We start from the raw sequence: 18228 nt of genomic DNA, 5'->3' as shown, positions 1-18228 counted from the left end.
CCCCCGGTCAAGTCTGCAATTGTCATTGACTATTTAAGATATGCAAATTCTCTATTCCTTTGCATATTTATATCTATGTGATTGTGTATTAATCTTTGAACGGTATGTAATAAATGAGGACATATCAAATTTGTGGTGTATTGCTTTCTAAGTGTTGTGGTGATGAAGACAATGTTTGTTTCTCTTCAAATATTTTGTTCAATTTAGGTTTATTTTTTACTGAGAAACTTTTGTCAATTTATTAATTATTACTAACTTATGATTATATGCTTATCATAAAATAAATTATATTTATCAGAAATTATCTTATCTAAGCACAATTGTACTTAAAATAAAATGACAAATAGAATATTTTGTATTTGAATCGATCTGGAATCTAAAATTTTGAAGAAATTACGCTTATCAATACTTTTTTATCAAATATCGTAGCAACTTATTATCTATTTCAGCACTTGTACCCAAATACGTAACTGCTTATTTATTAAATCAGTTTCAGCACTTAAAAGTGTTTTTCAACACCTAATGCTTATCAGCTACTTCAAATCAACTAATCCAAACGGACTCTTATTCGGCGTTAATCACTATAGGTAAAAGAAATTATGAAAAGTCTCGCAACAGAATGTATATATAGCCATAACATAATAATTTCAACCAACGCGTTTTGGATTTTAAAGACTTGGAACTTCTTATGCTGAACCAACGCGTTTTGATTTTAAAGACTTGGAACTTCTTATGCTGGTTGCAGCTCTGAATTTATGCCTGCAATGATGATTTATTAACCAAGTAAAATTACAGTTAGTAAACTGTTTTTTGGTTGAAAAAGATGAAAGATGAGATAATTAAAAGGCCAAAATGTTCTTGCCTTGCCAGAAATATTATTTGATAACCAATCAAGACCTTCATAAAGCCCCTGTCCAGATGTTGACAAGCACTCTGGATATACCTAAAAGATGAGAAGCATTTATTACCTATTTTTTCCAATTTCACCCTTGCTGGTCCAATTTTAATTAACCGAGACATTTAAGAAAAATATAAATAAGGCTATGAAATATCCTTTTTAAGCAAATGCAGGCCAAGTTTATCAGTGATTTCTGAAACACTCATAGCATCTGGAAGGTCTTGTTTATTGGCGAAAATAAGAATATTGGCGCCTCGTAATTCTTTCTGCATAAACCATCATTAGTTTCAGCTAACTTAAATTTGATACTTGTAATTTGTACAATCAGACCTCTTTATAACAGCATTCTTATATAACAACACTTCACTATAAAAGCCAAGCTTTTCCGAAACCAATTTTCATGTTATGGTATAATATATATTCTCTATAAAAATAATTCGCTATAATATCCAAAAATATTCGAAACTAACGAGGCTCTTATAGAGAAATTTAATTGTACATCACCTTTGATATTACCTCGATAAGCATGCAATGGAGCTCATCTCTGGCTTCTGTAATTCTATCTCTATCATTACTGTCTACCACAAAAATTAGAGCCTATGTGTTCTGAGAATTGTGCCTCCATAGACGTCAGTGCGTCCATAGAGGCCGGATCTATAAAATTAGTGCAACAAAAAGTTATAAAATAGGCGAAGACAAATCCAGAATTTAAAGATTATGAATTTTTATTATAATATTAAATTAATACAATAATAACTGAGTTCATGATTAAATATATATATATATTGTGGATTTCTTAATAGAAAAACACGCAAAAGTGAAATAGAGATTTCAATTGAGAAAGTAATGGGCTTTGATTGGATCTTTCGAGTATTGAATACCTTAATTATGTTGTCCACCCACATCCCATATTGACTAGGTATTTTAACTTGTACAAGATAGTTGTTTTGGCAGATGCATCGAGTCCGACCATTAGTATTCTCATTTCTTTCTTTACAATTACAAAAAGCATTTTTACAAACTTGGATATTGACATACCCATTTTGCAAAGAGACGCTAATATATAGTCTAATACTCACCAAATTTTCTGAATACAAATAGTGAAACGCATTTTCCGAAACTTAAAAGGGAAAGTGATAAGGTTTGACGCCATCTTAATTAGTCCGTTTACGATTTGATTGGTACGTTTTGCAAAACAAGGTTCCTTTTCAAGCTTGCAAATTTCTTTTAACCTTAGCCACTAAGATTAAGTACTTACCCTTAAAGTTGTTGACACAAAAACTGAGCTAATTTTGAAATATTCTTAATTTAAATTCAATTTCAGTATAAATTCATTTATGTTTCAGTTTATTTGAAAGTTGTAAATTTATCAGATAAGATTATTTCAGTTAAACATTGAGATATTGAAAAATTATGTGGCAATTGAAACACTTGTCAAATAAGATTATTACTTAGCAATTGAAAATTAGAGCTGTTCCCAGATTCAGAAAATGGATTGTGAATTACAGGAGATAAATATAAAGAACTAGCCATGCATGTCTTCTCCATCTAGGCATCTCTGACAACATAATTAGAAAATCATGCTTTTCTGAGATTGCAAATAAAGGAGGCTTTGACTTTATTTACGTTCCTGGAAATGGTTGCTAAATACAGTACAAGAAATTATTCATATGTTCAGATATGCACATACTGTTTAAGCTCAACGAAGCCTTGCAAATCCAACATGGCGGAAGGAAAGCTGCAATCTTTGTAGCTATAAGAAAAATTACTGTATATAGTATGAGACAACATTGTAATTTACTTGGTCAAATTCCAAGTGTTTTTAAGTGGAGTAATAAAACGCAATAAGTTGGGTTAGACGACTAACTTATAAGTTTTAGCTTTTTTTTTTTAAATATATCTTCTAAATACAGAAATAAAAGCTACTTATAAAAGTGCTTTTAAGTCAACCCAAATACCTTCTAAATAGACGCAATTTCGATCTTGCAGGAACTATCGGTGTATGTTTGATCATGAGAATGGGAAAGAATTAGGACAATATGTGAAAATGAAAGGACGGGACGGGAAAGAAAAAAGATTAACGGAACTTACAAATCTGATTTGGAAATCATGCTATACTTTCTGTTTATTAAAATCGACCAATAATAATTATTAAGATGAATATTCAAAATTTAGCCAAATATTTACTACAACAGACAGAGTGTACTAGACAATATTACTAGTAGATGAATCGTCAAGACGAACAATTAACTGATACATCATACCAGTAGGTTAGAACACATGCTATGTTCCCTTTGGAGGGTTCGCCTAGAAATAAAGAAATTATTCACACAACATATTATGTAGCTATTTTCGTGAAATAGCTCTCTTGGCAGACTCAAGGGTGGATGCCACAGATGCAGCAGCATTAGCTAATACACCACCACTAGTGTTTGAGACGGGGGTGCTGCTAATATGTGGCTGGTGAATTACTTCCACAGGCCTTTGTTCTTGCATTTGCCCCACCGACGATTGATAATCCAGACTCTCCACCCTTCTTTCTGTTCGGTTTTGTGCATTCACATCCTGTGTACCCTGTCATTAAAAATCGTTAAATAGGAATTTAATTTCAACAAAGATTGATTCGGTCCTTCAAAACATACCTTATTGGCTGATGAATTCATATTGCAGCTCTCTCAGATTTCTTATTCTGGATAAATCGTAGTACTAGCTAATATTCCAAATTGTAAATCTGGATTTATAACATAACAATGATTTTTAAGTATATTACCAAGTGACATCCTAACTTTAAGGCCGTCCAAAATGCGAACTGGTGGTTAGCCAGAGATTGGAAGCGAACACTTCGTTTCAGTTGCGGACAGATTTTTTTCAATTCTATTCTACTTTTTCGGAGTAATAAATTATATGTCACTGTTTTTTGCTAACAAAAAGATTATATTAATCACCAATGCAACATTACAAATCCACAACAGTCTTTAACACAGTCAGTTGTCTCACATGTATCTATCTATCCAAACCTGTACAAGAAAATATTATATGTCACTTTTGTTTTATGAAGGAAAAAATAATCCGCTGGCTCCAATTTTGGGGGGTAAGGCTTCAAAGTCTCGATTAAAAACAAAAGTGTACCGTGTCATCAACTTCAACTCTTAATTCACCATTCATGCACTTTATGTGTTTAAGATTCATGGCTTAATGAATTTCCCAAGAAAGGCTCCGCCATGTTATCATTGTAATGCAACACAAGCAAGCATATTATGCACACACATAATTAGATCCTCAACACGTGCATGTCTCATTACTTTTCCTAGGCCAAGTCAATTTTTGTGAAGCCTTGGATTAAGATTTTCATTAAATGGTAGATACCATCTCAACTAAAAGTTCAAACAATTGGCAAACATGTAACACATTTATTTAATTTATTAAATCTTCAGAATACCAAAATTCCAACTCGTGCTAATAAAACAATTAAGCTAAAGATCAATTCGATTCGAATTCAGGATTTTATTGTCCACACTAAGTTGTATGAATGAGCGTAATATTTTACCTCATGTGCGGTTTCAAGAAAAATTACAGAATCAAACCCAAAACCAACTTTAGAATCGACTAAACCACAGCAATCATCATAAGCAGAATAATCCAAGGTCTTGCATTACGACAAATGACTACAGAGCAACCAGTACAGTTGCCAATACTTGCTATAGGACAGAGATGACGATCAGGCAATGTTGTACAATCAAGCCAAACAGACGAACCAGATGGGTTCTGACATACTCTAATGTCTGTACTAGTAGAATTCCTCGAACTGTATTGCTTGGAAATGAAGTATGCTTTGAGAACATATAACTAGAGTAGCAAAGACGGTGGCAGGAATTATTCGACAACCCAGGTAGAACAAGTCATTTATCCAGGAGACAAAACATTGGTCAATATGTCACAAGTGATCCACTGGAATGGACATCAGAAGCATCAGACATCCTTTGCTTGGGAGACAAAGTGTTGCTGGCAGCAATGTCAACGTCAATATTGACAATGTTTTTTCTCTTTTGAGTGTCTACCCTCAGCCGTTCTTCTGCCTCTTCAGATGTGCAACTTAACGTCTCTACTTGCTGGTGTTGCTCAGATATCATAGCTTCAGCGTCTGTGACAAGTGACGCATCATCATCCATAGCATACAGAATCCTCTTCACTGCTTCAACCACCTATAAATGTGATATAACCAAAAATGAATATGCTTAGGTTGCTGCTATAAAAATTGTACTAATTTTTCAGATAAGAGAATAGAAAGATTGGGTACAGGGAGGTTTTCAATCTCTGGACACTGGCACAGGATCTCGATGTCCCTCAGCTTTGCAAAATAGAAGTCCCTTTCCTTTTCAAGACTATCCACTGATAACTTCAATTCCGTAATCTGCATTGAATTTAGTAATTAGCCTTCAGTCGTTCAAACAAAACCATCTCTGATCTTTTAGTACTACCTGTTGTTCATGTGCAGTACGATCTGTTTCAGAATAGGTTGACGCTCCTCCACTCGAAGAAGGTCTGGACACCTTACCAGATTGATTTGTGCTGCTTACATGAGGTACATCATTTCTTCTAGCATTATGAGGGGCATGCTTTGGAGCGGTTGAGGCATTTTTGGCTGCAGTATGTGAAGTAACAGATCTTTTGTTCACTTCTTTTGCACCCTTGCAAGCTTCCCTTCTCTCAAGAGGATTGTAGCTGACATTGATATAAAGAAACAACAGCTCTCCATTAGGCAAATTTCTATGTCATTTTGGTAATTGAAAAAAAAGGTATAACCTCAAGTAAACACATGCTTCTTTACAACTTCAAGTCAGTAAAAGATGGCATCCTTAAGGTCGGCCAACTTAAAGATAGACAACTTCCAAAAGTATAATATTGAATAATCCTAAACACATTGCAGGCAGAACCCATAATACGAAAGGTCATACAGTTATTTTACACAAGTAGCATCACTAGACTACCTTGCAATTCATACAGTAAATCAACCAACTATGAACTATTCTTCAATTCAAAACTAGTTGGGGTTAGTTCAACAAAACCTCTATATCTATTCTGCCTTATTTGAGTACATTTTCAAAACCACTTGCCCATTTAACACTATACCTGAGTGGTGGTGTAACAAATGGGAGCAGAACCCGACACATTTTATCATAAAGATTCATTATAATTTAACTATTCTTATCCTAGGTGTCAACATAACATAACCTTTCACATTTATTCGGACTTAGGACGTACCATGGTTTGCAAGCAGAGGTGAGATAGAAATTCTTGTATATGTCAAGTTAAAATCCGTGAAGACTATACTACAATTCCGTCTCCACCCTAAATGTGGCCAACGTCTGTGCGGAATAACAACAAAGTGAAATGGAGATAAAGAAAAAACAGATCATTAATTGAGAACTTCTGACTCGTAAGAGTTGAATATGGAGATTCTGGCTTCTTGTGGGAACTAGTAAAGATTCTCTAGAAACAAGGATGACGAATGTGGTTAATTATAAAGAATAAAAAAGAAATCAGAACACTGCTGCTACAATATCTCCCAGCAAATCACGAGTAGATACTAACCAGTCCAAACTGTATATTCTTTCGTTGTAGAATTGGGGTGTCAATCAAAACACTGACTGGTTGGAAGAGTGATAAAACCAAGTGAGTAAGTGAGTTATGATGGATGTAGCCTAAATCCACCAATCCAAAAGATTGGGTCAGTTTGGACAACATTACTACTAGAAAAATCAACACATTAGAGTGCTTTATCAAAATAAAATAGAAAAAATAGAAAAAATGAAAAAATGAAAACAAAAGAGTGAAAGATATAGCCCTAATCAGCGGGTTAAAGCTTCTACACGGTAATTTAACGGCTCCATTGCATAGCTGGAAACTAAGAAAATTGAAAAAACAGAACAAATCAAGACAAAACAACTGAATTTCGAGTATACGACCTGCAACACATTCCATTTTAACCCAAGCAAATATTGGAAGTTTGTTTCGTAACTTTTCGTGGTTTTGACTCATTTTCACTCTACAAAATTGACACAATTTACCTATTCAATACTCCTAGGTATTATACTCAGCTCTCTTTGCTTAACATTTTCTTTCTTGTGTCTCATTCAATGCACAATATCTGTGCCCTAACTTCCAGTTTTTTCCCCTTTTCCATTATAAAAGGAAATTATGTCTCAGCAGAAACATACACATACCATAAGTAAAGGTTGTTAAAGGAATTAAATCAAATACAAAGCAAAAACAGAGGTTGAAAAGGTTACTTGTGTGAATTGCCTCGATTAACAGAATCACAGTATCTCTTCAACCATTGCATGAACTCCAGATTGTCAAGAGGTCTTCCTTTCACCAGTTTGTTGACCTCAATGTGCTAATACCACAAGCACATAATTAAACAACAATTGACTATTAAATAAAATAGCAATCTGGAAAATGATTTTCACAAAAGGTAAATGAGGATAAAACTGAATCTAGGAAAAGGAAACTTTAAAATAGAATAAACCTTGGTAATTTTGAGTTTGTTGAAAACATCTTGAAGAACCTTATAGTTCTGGATCATCTCATATTCATTTTTAGCGTCGAAATTGACCTTGTGCATAGGGACTAGCCCTGGGTGAGCGGCATCCATCAGCTGGCAATGAACGGCACCACCACACGCCTGTGCGTGAATCGAAAGTGTATCAATTTGAAAAAGTGAATTGGGAATTAGCATTTCAACAACTAATGAAGGAGAGCAGGAAAAAGGAGAGATTGAATACCTCTTCGACTTTGGAAAGATTAAGGTGAAGTGTGGAATTGATCCATGCAAGGATCTCTGATCTGCCGACGAAGTATGCCGCATCCATCATTCCTATGTGTGCTGCCATTTCTGCTTCAACTTTCTGTGTAGAAGGCTCCGTAGAGAGAGAAATAGAGAGAGAATGAGAGAATTTGAAATGAGGGTTTGAGCGGGATTTCTTTCCCTGCTTTAGATTTCAATGGAAAAGGGTCGGTGATATGTGGTTTCGGATCGTCACCAAATGGGCCAATTTCAGGGAGGCCCAAACTTGATGACCCAAGTACATGCTTCCTTTCCCTTTACCAAAGAGATATGAAAATTGAAGAATTTTCAGTAACCACTATTGTTTGGTGCTATTAACTTTTTGTAGCTACTATATACATTATTACTTCCTATAATTACTATTCAGCTGTTATGGTAGTGTATTTGCTGTATTTGCGTTGTTGTATTCATGAATACAACAGCAAAAAGCACATTAAAATCAGGGTAGTCCAGCTGTACGCGCATGTATTCATATGTATTCGCGCCATGTATTCATGAATACAGCAGCAAGAAGCGCCTAAAATCAGGGCAATCCAGTTGTACGTGCATGTATTCACTTGTATTCGCGCCATGTATTCATGAATACAACATCAAAAAGCGCCTAAAATCAGGGCAATCCAGCTGTACGCGCATGTATTCACATGTATTCATGAATACAACAGCAAAAAGCGCCTAAAATCAGAGCAGTCCAACTGTACGCGCATGTATTCATGATACAGGAATTAAATGCGCCTAAAATCAGGGCAGTCCAGCCGTACGTGCATGTATTCACATGTATTCGCGCCATGTATTTATGAATACAGTAACGACAATCACCTTAAAAATAGGTATGACCGGTTGTCTAAGAGAGAAGAAAAACATAAATAGCGTATTTCACGCCAGAATGGTAGTATATACCATAAATACTTATTTTGCTATAAAATATAAAAGGTAGCTACGGAAAAATAATATTTTAAAATAATTTTGGTTTATAATAAATAGGGTGTATACCTTTGCTATAGGAGGTAAAATTCCTTAAAAAACTAAAGAAATTTTACCTCCTATTTATTATAAACCAAAAAAAATTTAAAATATTACTCTATACTTATAGCTACCTTTTCTATTTTATAGCAAAATAGTATTTTATATCATGCCATTTATGTTCTTTCTCTCTCGCTTCCTTCTCTTTCTTATCAGCAAGATTCTCAATCCTTTCTTCCTTCCTCAAATCTCTCTCTTTTTTTCATCAAGGCAGCCGCCGTATCAACCATTTTTGGTGGCAATGGTGAACTTTCTGAAGCAAAGAGAATATATCTGAAGCGAAGAGGGAGTAGGCGAACAGATTGGTCATGGCTATGGATTGAGCTTTTGAAAATCTGAAGCAGAGTCGCACGAGACGATTTAGGGCCATGTTTTTGTTTCTCTCTATTTTAATTCTAATACAATATATACAGTGTTTTGCTTGGCCGAAAGCACCATATCCGGCGAACTTTCTTCTCTTCTTTGCTATTGAGTCACATACAATGATACAAATATAATTCTGTACAAATACACTCAACTACATTGTATTTTTGTAGAATTATATTATATTTTCGCCTGCATTTATGTATTCTGAAGGTCTGTATTTTCTTAATACAACTCAATATCACTGTTTTGTAATTTTTATTGTTTGAATACGGTCAAATTGAATACGGTGAATTGAATATAATGTATAATAGTGAATAATAAATATCGGTGAATTGAATACAATGTATACAGTCGAACTGAATTGAACGGTATACACCCAATTTCTTAATTTTTTGTTATTTGAATACAACTAAATTCAATATAGTGAATTGAATACAACTGTAATCAATTATTTTGCGCTTTCCATTATTAAACACCCGTAATCACTATTTTTAGGCGGATTAAATACAGTCGCACGAATACATGAAATACATAATTAAACACTTATAATCCCTATTTTTAGGCGGATTACCTCATTGTATTAAACAACCGTAATCCCTATTTTTTAGACAGGGTTACCTCAATGTATTTATAAATACAGTCACGTGAATATATGAAATACAGCACAATAGCAACGAATTTTTGTAGAATTGATTTTGTTGAGTTAAATTAGGAGTGATACATGCTAATTGATCCTCTTTCCGTTATTAAACAGCTGGACCCTATTTATTAGGCGAATTCCGCGACTGTATTCATGAATACAGTAACGCAAATACAACGAATACGGTCCGGTAGCAACGAAAATATTAGCTATAGGAAGTAAATATGTATATAGTAGTTATAGGAAGTTAATAGCCACTAAACTATAGTGGTTTATGAAAATTCTCAAAAATTAACCTAAATAGCCTCTAATGCAATCACTTAAACTAAATAACCAATATATATATATATATATATATATATATATATATATATATATATATATATATATATATATATCAGAGGGCGGCCTTCGATAAAGCAACCGCTTTAGGCATTTTTTGTTACATATAATAACAATGTATAGTTAAAAAAAATATTCTGTAAGTGAAAAAGTTTGATTTCTTTCTTTAACAAATATAGAGAAGAAGGATTTGGAACTGCTCTGATTTCTACCAAGGAAATTTGCACTTGAAATGAATATCGAACCCGAATTTCGTAAGAAACGTGCGATATATAGGAAGTAACAATTTGATGTGAATGTTGATAATGAAATCTCAAAATCTTTCGAAGAGTCCTTTAGAGTTGATTACTTTTATACATAATAGACAAGGGCTATTTTTCACTTCAAAATAGATTTGAACAATTCAAAGCACACGAAAATATTTTGGTTCTCTATTTGGCAGTAAAAACTAAGATCATTAGATGTTGGAAATTTAAAAAAATATTGTACTATTAAGAAAAATAGTACAATTAGAAGATAAAGTTTAATTGATATATTTAACCAAATAAAAATATTTAATTCTTTTTCAAATGCCTAAATTTCGTATGGAATAATATTAATAACTTATGTTACCGTTGCTTCAGCGGAAAGATCACTAAATGTTGGAAATTGAAAAAAAATATTGTCTTAATCTTGAATGTTCCTTAAAGCATAATAATAAATTCGATATTGATGGTTTAAGTTTATTTTCTGAACTAAAAGTATTAAGGAAAATAATACAATTGGAAGATAACAGTTTAATTAATACATTTAACCAAATAAAAGATTTAATTCTTTTTCAAAAGCCTAAATTTCTTATGGAATAATGTTATTAATCATTATTACTGTTGCTTCAGCGAAAGAAGTTTTCAAAATTAAAATTGATTAAATTCTTACCTAAGAACAACACTGTCTAAGAAAGGTTAAATGGATTAGCTATATTGTAAGTTGAGAAATACTTATTATGAGTTATTGATTTAATAAGAAAATCATTAAGTAACTTTGTATCTAAGAAAATTTATTTAAAAAAAAAAGAATAGACTTCAAATAAATAATATAAAAAAATTTAAAAAGTTAAGGCCCCTCATTAAGTTTGGCTTTAGGCCACAAAATTCGTCGGGCCGCCTATATATATATATATATATATATATATATATATATATATATATATATATATATATATATATATATATATGTGTGTGTGTGTGTGTAAAACTGTGTATAATCTATCCATACTAGATAAGAAAAGTAAACCGTAAATTCGATCGAATTCATGAAAAGATCCCAATCTTGTAAGGTCCTTTATTATCTTCTTACAAAAATTTAGTTGGTGGACAAGTTAAACCAAATTTTGGAAAGAAGAAACAAAAGATAAGTTAATCTAATTGGTAATAATGGCATACGTGTTCAACATTTTTTATACTAACGCCAATATCAACCCGATTCTTATTACAAAAAGGAGAATAACAAACCATGTAGTTACAGTGAGACAGTTTTGTTTCTTTTTGATTTGGTTGATAGATTTTCCAGAAAATAAAAATAAATTTCTCTCCTAATATTAAATTTTATTTTAAAAAAGTAAATCTTCCTTCTCCCGACATCCTAAACATTCAAATAGAGACACTTCCTAACAAGTGATTATCCGGATAAAATATAAACATAAATATTCCATGTACACTTATCTAGAGAGAAACAATTATTTGTCATTCATCTTTGCATAACTAGCTTCTGGTACTATATTAACAGGGGATAGAAAAAGTAATTTCTAAGAACATATACACGAAAAGAATTGGTCCAGGTTCTGTTCATCATGATTTTTCTCCATATTGTCAAGACCAAAGGCTGACAAAAGAACGTTGTGTATTCATTTTCAAACAGAAAACCAGCTCAATAATTTTGGATGGCAGAAAGTTGGCCCAGATGTCTTTCTGACGCTCCAACTTACCAGGTGACCATCTAGACACTTTATGTTGGTTTAAGTGTATCTTATGAACACCTGAATGCAGCAGGTCGCATGCGTGAATTGCAAACGCAAATGACGTGGCAAAAGAACAAATCTGCAAACGACACGTGTATTTAAAAAATAAAAATAAAAAATCCTTTTATAAGTTGAGAAAACCCTTACCCACCCCCCACCCCTGACCTAAGCTTCTTCGTCTTCATGAGGAACTCATCCCACCGTCCCTTCACCCCTTTTATTATTTGTCTTCTTCATCTAAAATTTCACCAAAAATACCACCTCCACGCTCATTCTTCCTCACCGTCAACCACCAGAACATCAAGCATCCATCTCCCAAAATTAAAATTTGAACTATTTTGTGGTGATAAAAAGAATTAGAGAATGGGTATGAAATTATTTTCATGCCCACTCTCCAAATAAATAAAAGTGTTGGAGTTTATTGTTTTTTATAACCAGAATTCATGGCAGAAGTAAAGACATGGAAATTACTCTTTTTTTTAAGTGATGAATAAGAAGGACGAAGGTGAAAATTTGGGGCAGCCCCAATTTCATTTTATAAGCTTCTTCTAGACTATCTCGGTTTCATTATCACCGTTGATGTCGAAGATTGAAGATTTTCCATTAATGGGCGAAATGGATGGACATTATTTTGTGGTGTTAAATTTGGATTGTTGCGTAACAGAGGTATTTTTGGTGACCCCATTTTGAGGATCTTTGTTCTTTTTGAGCATGAAGAGTAATGCGATAATAAGAATTACTGTAACATTAAAAATTTTGGGCTTCTTAATTTTCTGTTGACATATGGAATTAAGCGTTTGTGAAGCTTAGAACTTGTGAAAATGGTGGAAAAAATCATTAGAAATTTTGAGGAAGGAAGCTGAAGAAGGCGGGGTCGACACGAAAAAAAACCTAAAGTAAAAATATAATTTTAAGGGCCTTTACGCTCTCAAACATGAGTGAGACACACTCATTCTGCCATGTCACCTCACAGTGTTTACGAGACATACTAAAAACCAACATAAAGTGTCTATATGGTCACCTGGTAAGTTAGAGTGTGAGAGAGACATCTGGGGCCAACTTTAGGTATCTGTTTATGTGTTTTGCCATTTTGGATCTATTGTAAATAACCTTTTTACCTGCACAAGTCTTCAAGATAAGACTGCATGCTTACTATTTTCTTACCATAATTGATTTTCTTATCTCATGAAGGAAAGGACAACATATTTACCATAATTGGGTTTTTCTTTTCCTAGAAGGAAAATATAGTTCTTCTCTATTTGGCTAGTCCTTTTTCTTGTAGGAAAAAGTTTGGTCTTCTATAAATTGAGGATCCTCCCTTCTCATTCAGTAGCATCCACAATGTAGCCATATAGGGTTTGAGAGTCGTGTTTAGGGGGAGAACTTTACGGGACAAGTGTTAGTGTGTCACTTGTGTTTGCCTCTTTATGAGATTGTTCTCTCAATATTTTGTACTCTCTTTATTATATTAGATTGCTCATCTCCGTCGTGGACATAGGTTAATTGACCGAACCACGTTAAATATTTATGTCTCTTTTGTATATTTCTCTTTTGTTGTCGGATTTATCGTCGTTCAAGGTTTACGTTACTAGCTTACGCATGACACTTGATTTTTCCGGTCCTAACAAGTGGTAACAGAGCGAGGTTCAAGACAAGTTCATCTTGGCGGGTTTAGTTCTAGCCGCAACGTATTTGACGATAATCATGATTTTTGTCTGAGAAATTTGACCGGAGTACTACTCGCGTTGAGACAAAGTTAGCGGTGGAGATTTGAAGATGCAACCTGTTGAAGGCTATGTGGAGAAGGTGGATCAAATTTATTTTGTCAGAAAATTCAAGCCAAGAGGAAGAATTGTTAGGTGTTTGTCCAGATTTTCTTACTATAATTGGTTTTCCTATCTCATTAAAAAAATGACAACATATTTACCATAATTGGGTTTTTCTTTTCCTAAGAGGAAAATATAATTCTTCAATATTTGGCTAGTCTTTTTTCTTGTAGGAAAAGGTTTGGTCTTCTATAAATTGAGGATCCTCCCTTCTCATTCAGTAGCATCCACAATGTAGCCATATGGGGTTTGAGAGTCGTGTTTAGGGGGGAGAATTTTACGGGACAAGTGTTAGTGTGTCACTTGTATTTGCCTCTTCGTGAGGTTGTTATCTCAATATTTTGTACTCTCTTTTATTATTGTGGATTGCTCATGCCCGTCGTGGATGTAGGTCAATTGACCGAACCACGTTAAATGTTTGTGTCTCTTTGGTCTATTTCTCTTTTGTTGTCTGATTTATCGTCGTTCAAGGTTTACGTTACTAGCTTCTGCATGACACCTGGTTTTTCCAGTCCTAACAAGTGGTATCAGAGCGAGGTTCAAGACAAGTTCATCTTTGGCGGGTTAAGTTCTAACCGCAACGTATTTGACGATAATCATGATTTTTGTTTGAGAAATTTGACCGGAGTACTACTCGCGTTGAGACAAACTTAGCGGTGATGATTTGGAGATGCGACCTGTCGAAGGCTATGTGGAGAAGGTGGATCAAATTTATTTTGTCAGAAAATTCAGGCCAAGGGGAGAATTGTTAGGTGTTTGTCCAGATTTTCTTACTATAATTGGTTTTCCTATCTCATGAAAGAAATAATAACAAATTTACCATAATTAGGTTTTTCTTTTCCTAGAAGNATTTGTTGAAGGAAAGGGCAACATGTTTACCTTAATTGGTTTTTCCTTCTTGTAGAAGGAATTTATAAATCTTCCATATTTGGCTAGTCGCTTTTCTTGTAGGAAAAAGTTTGGAGTTCTATATTTTGAAATCCGTCCTTCTCATTCGGTAGCATCCACAATGTAGCCATATGGGGTTTGAGAGTCGTATTTAGGGCGAGAACTTTACGGGACAAGTGTTAGTGTGTCAATTGTGTTTGCCTCTTTGTGAGGTTGTTCTCTCAATATTTTGTACTCTCTTTTATTATTGTGGATTGCTCATCTCCGTCGTGGATGTAGGTCAATTGACCGAACCACGTTAAATGTTTGTGTCTCTTTGGTATATTTCTCTTTTGTTGTCTGATTTATCGTCGTTCAAGGTTTACGTTACAAGCTTCCGCATGACACTTGATTTTTTTGGTCCTAACAAGTGGTATCAGAGCGAGACTCAAAACAATTTCATATTGGCAGGTTTAGTTCTAGCCGCAACGTATTTGACGATAATCATGATTTTTGTTTGAGAAATTTGACCGTAGTACTACTCGTTTTGAGACAAACTTAGCGGTGGAGATTTGAAGATGCGACCTGTTGAAGGCTATGTGGAGAAGGTGGATCAAATTCATTTTGTCAGAAAATTCAGGCCAAGGGGGAGAATTGTTAGGTGTTTATCTAGATTTTCTTACCATAATTGGTTTTCCTATCTCATAAAAGAACAGAAAACATATTTACTATTATATTAGTTAGTATTTTTATGGGAGTATTTTAGAAGAGGTCGCTTTGTCCCTCATTGGAAAAAGAAAGAAAGGAAGAAGGGTTTAAAAGCACTTCTTTGTCTTGCATGATTTGAATATTTTAAAGATGTTTTGGAGGGAAACTAGAATTTGGCTATATTATTAATAGTCAAGATTGGGCACTTGGGGCACTTGGGCCTTGGGCCAATTAAATAGCCCGAAATTTATTTCTTTTAGTCACCTATTAATTTTGTTAATTAACAAAAAATGTTTTAATTATTAATACGTTTTAATTTTTGTAAAAGGTGACTTTTGTTTTTTAAAAGGTGCCTATTGGCAAAGGTTGAGTCTGTTAATCCTAACAGACACCTAAAGGGTTTATAAATACCCCTTTCCTCTCCAAAACGAAATATCATCAAAAAAGCAACAGTTTTTATCTTCTTCTTTTTCTGCTATCTTCAATTCACAAAGTTTGTTCAAGTGGAAATTCGAGTTAATTGCTGGTACTCGAATTTCAGAGACTTTGTTGAATCCTGGAGAAATTCTGCCATAATCCCTGTAGCAACGAAATTGGGAGGCTTAAATTCCTTATGGACAGTGAGTACACTATCAAGGCCTAATTATTTCGTCCCCATATTCTGTTATTTTTCTAACAATCTTAAGGAATTTAAACAACACTGCAATAGAGGCTTCTGGTAGTAATTCTGGTTTCAACAAGATGTTCGAAGTGTTCAATCTGGATCGATTTGATGGCTCAAATTTCACCCGCTGGAAAGACAAATTGCTGTTCTTTCTCACGGAGTTGGGAATAGCATATCTGCCGCGTTCTGATCTTACTGCAATGCCAGAACCTACTGCTGAAGATTCTGACGAAATTAAGGCGGCACGCAAAAAATGTGAAGATGATGAGGTGCGTTGTAGAGGTTTTATTTTAAACTCACTTTCTGATCGTTTATATGATTTGTTCCGTCCTCACAAATCACCACAAGAAATCCGGAAAGCCTTGGAACAGAAATATACTGTTGTGAAACAAGGAACAGACAGATTCCTTGGAATGAATTTTTTTGAATTTCAAATGATAGATGGGAAATCATTCATGGAACAGGTTGATGAGTTGCTTGTTTTGATATCTAGACTCAAAGATTTTAATGTTTTTGAATCTCTTCAAGTGGCTGCTATACTTGCAAAATTACCAGCCACTTGGAATGATTATAGGAAGAAATTATTACATTCTTCCGAAGACTTCAATGTGGACCAGGCCAGTTGACAAAGCATATTCAGATTGAAGAAGAGTCACAAAAACGTGAAAATAAATATGCTGCGAAACTAGTTCAAAGGTGAATTATGTTGAGTCTAGTAAGACAAACAATTCAGGAAAATCTGGAAACAAGGCTGGAAAGAAGAGAAAGTTTGAGGCTACTCCAAAGAAAAATTCTTCTAACATTAAGAAAGGTCCGTGTTATACTTGCGGAAAAATGGATCATTTTAAGAGAGATTGCAGGTTTCATAAGAGATAGAAAAATGAAGAAAATGTTGGACAGAAGAGGGTAAATAATGTTGAACAACAACAAGCTTCTTCTTCGGATATTGTTGCTATGATTTCTGCCTTTACCAACTTGAATCTGAGTATGGTAACTGAATGCAACATGGCAGCAACTATAAAATCTGCAGATTGGTGGTATGATTCCGGTGCTACAGTTCATGTATGCAATGACAAGAGTTTCTTCAAACATTATGAAGTTGCAACAAGTGATAAAAAGGTTTTAATGGGAAATCATGACACTGCCAAGGTCTTTGGAAAAGGAACAGTTGAACTACAATTCACTTCGGGAAAGAAGTTGATTTTAATTAATGTTCACCATGTACCTGATGTTAGGAAGAATTTAATTTCTGCAAGTTTATTAAGTAAGAAAGGCCTCAAAACTGTTATAGAGGCACAAAAGATTATTTTCTCTAATAATGGTGTATTTGTAGGACAAGGCTACTCTGGTGAGGGCATGTTCAAATTAAGTATTAATAAAGTTGAAGTTTTTGCTTATATGATTGAGTCATCTATTAATTTATGGCATGCTAGACTTTCACATGCTAATTTTCGATATGTTAAGTTTATGTCTAAAAATAAATTAATTCCTGCTGTTGAGAATAATGATAAAAAAAGTGAAATATGCATACAAGCTAAGATGACTAAGAAATCTTATCCAAAGAATGAAAGAACAAGTAATCTACTTGAACTTGTGTATTCCCGATATATGTGAATTGAATGGTCATTTAACTAGAGGTTGAAATAGATACTTTATTACTTTTATAGATGATCATTCTAGATATACACATGTTTACCTAATGAAAACAAAAGATCAAGCATTTGAAAGAGGGCATAAGACCGAAGACTACATAGGCCTGCGACAGGAAGTGGTAAGAATGCTAAACCAGGGACACCTGAAAGAACTGCTGAGCGATCGAGGACGGGTTAACTTCGCTCGTGGGCGCGATCAACCTCAAGGACCCCCAAAACCACCTTCACCAGCTCGTGTCATACAAATGATCATTGGCGGCGGTGATGATACGGTAATCAACCATGTGAAATTCACCACTACATACAAACTCAAGCGGACAGTCGCCCACGAACGGTATGATGACCTCGAAGATAGTATCATCTTCGATAAGTCAGATACCCACGGTTTGTCTTTCCCTCACT

At 34.1% G+C, this 18228-nt stretch overlaps 3 protein-coding genes across 3 annotated transcripts; 1 reads left to right on the top strand and 2 right to left on the bottom strand.

Moving 5' to 3' along the window:
* Positions 1–3059: 3059 nt before the first annotated feature.
* LOC109214460 lies at positions 3060–3651 on the bottom strand. The gene is made up of 2 exons (XM_019378375.1): positions 3541–3651; positions 3060–3472 (listed from the first exon to the last, which is right to left on the bottom strand). Exons 1-2 carry the CDS (start codon positions 3559–3561, stop codon positions 3245–3247), a joined length of 249 nt encoding a protein of 82 aa, XP_019233920.1. The 5' UTR covers positions 3562–3651; the 3' UTR covers positions 3060–3244.
* Positions 3652–4471: 820 nt separating this feature from the next.
* On the bottom strand, positions 4472–7878 carry LOC109214466 (microtubule-associated protein RP/EB family member 1C). Its single transcript, XM_019378383.1, has 6 exons — positions 7684–7878; positions 7428–7583; positions 7189–7295; positions 5377–5620; positions 5196–5309; positions 4472–5100 (listed from the first exon to the last, which is right to left on the bottom strand). The coding sequence occupies exons 1-6, from the start codon at positions 7789–7791 to the stop codon at positions 4825–4827; spliced, it is 1005 nt and encodes a 334-aa protein (XP_019233928.1). The 5' UTR covers positions 7792–7878; the 3' UTR covers positions 4472–4824.
* Positions 7879–16251: 8373 nt separating this feature from the next.
* LOC109214459 lies at positions 16252–16800 on the top strand. Its single transcript, XM_019378374.1, has one exon. It carries the CDS (start codon positions 16252–16254, stop codon positions 16798–16800), a length of 549 nt encoding a protein of 182 aa, XP_019233919.1.
* The last annotated feature ends 1428 nt before the right edge of the window (positions 16801–18228 follow it).

Source organism: Nicotiana attenuata, unplaced genomic scaffold, assembly GCF_001879085.1.
Source record: "Nicotiana attenuata strain UT unplaced genomic scaffold, NIATTr2, whole genome shotgun sequence".
Taxonomy (NCBI): domain Eukaryota; kingdom Viridiplantae; phylum Streptophyta; class Magnoliopsida; order Solanales; family Solanaceae; genus Nicotiana; species Nicotiana attenuata.
This window is presented reverse-complemented; position numbering and strand designations above follow the sequence as displayed.

What these genes read in the sequence shown, in the direction of transcription:
- LOC109214466 (XM_019378383.1), bottom strand. Translation starts at nt 7,791, where the DNA reads ATGGCAGCACACATAGGAATGATGGATGCGGCATACTTCGTCGGCAGA. An exon ending in ATCTTTCCAAAGTCGAAGAG is followed by an intron (nt 7,584 to 7,683) that starts GTATTCAATCTC and finishes ATTCACGCACAG; the next exon opens with GCGTGTGGTGGTGCCGTTCA. An exon ending in GTACTGCACATGAACAACAG is followed by an intron (nt 5,310 to 5,376) that starts GTAGTACTAAAA and finishes AATTCAATGCAG; the next exon opens with ATTACGGAATTGAAGTTATC.
- LOC109214459 (XM_019378374.1), top strand. Translation starts at nt 16,252, where the DNA reads ATGTTCGAAGTGTTCAATCTGGATCGATTTGATGGCTCAAATTTCACC.
- LOC109214460 (XM_019378375.1), bottom strand. Translation starts at nt 3,561, where the DNA reads ATGAATTCATCAGCCAATAAG. An exon ending in TGAATTCATCAGCCAATAAG is followed by an intron (nt 3,473 to 3,540) that starts GTATGTTTTGAA and finishes TTTTAATGACAG; the next exon opens with GGTACACAGGATGTGAATGC.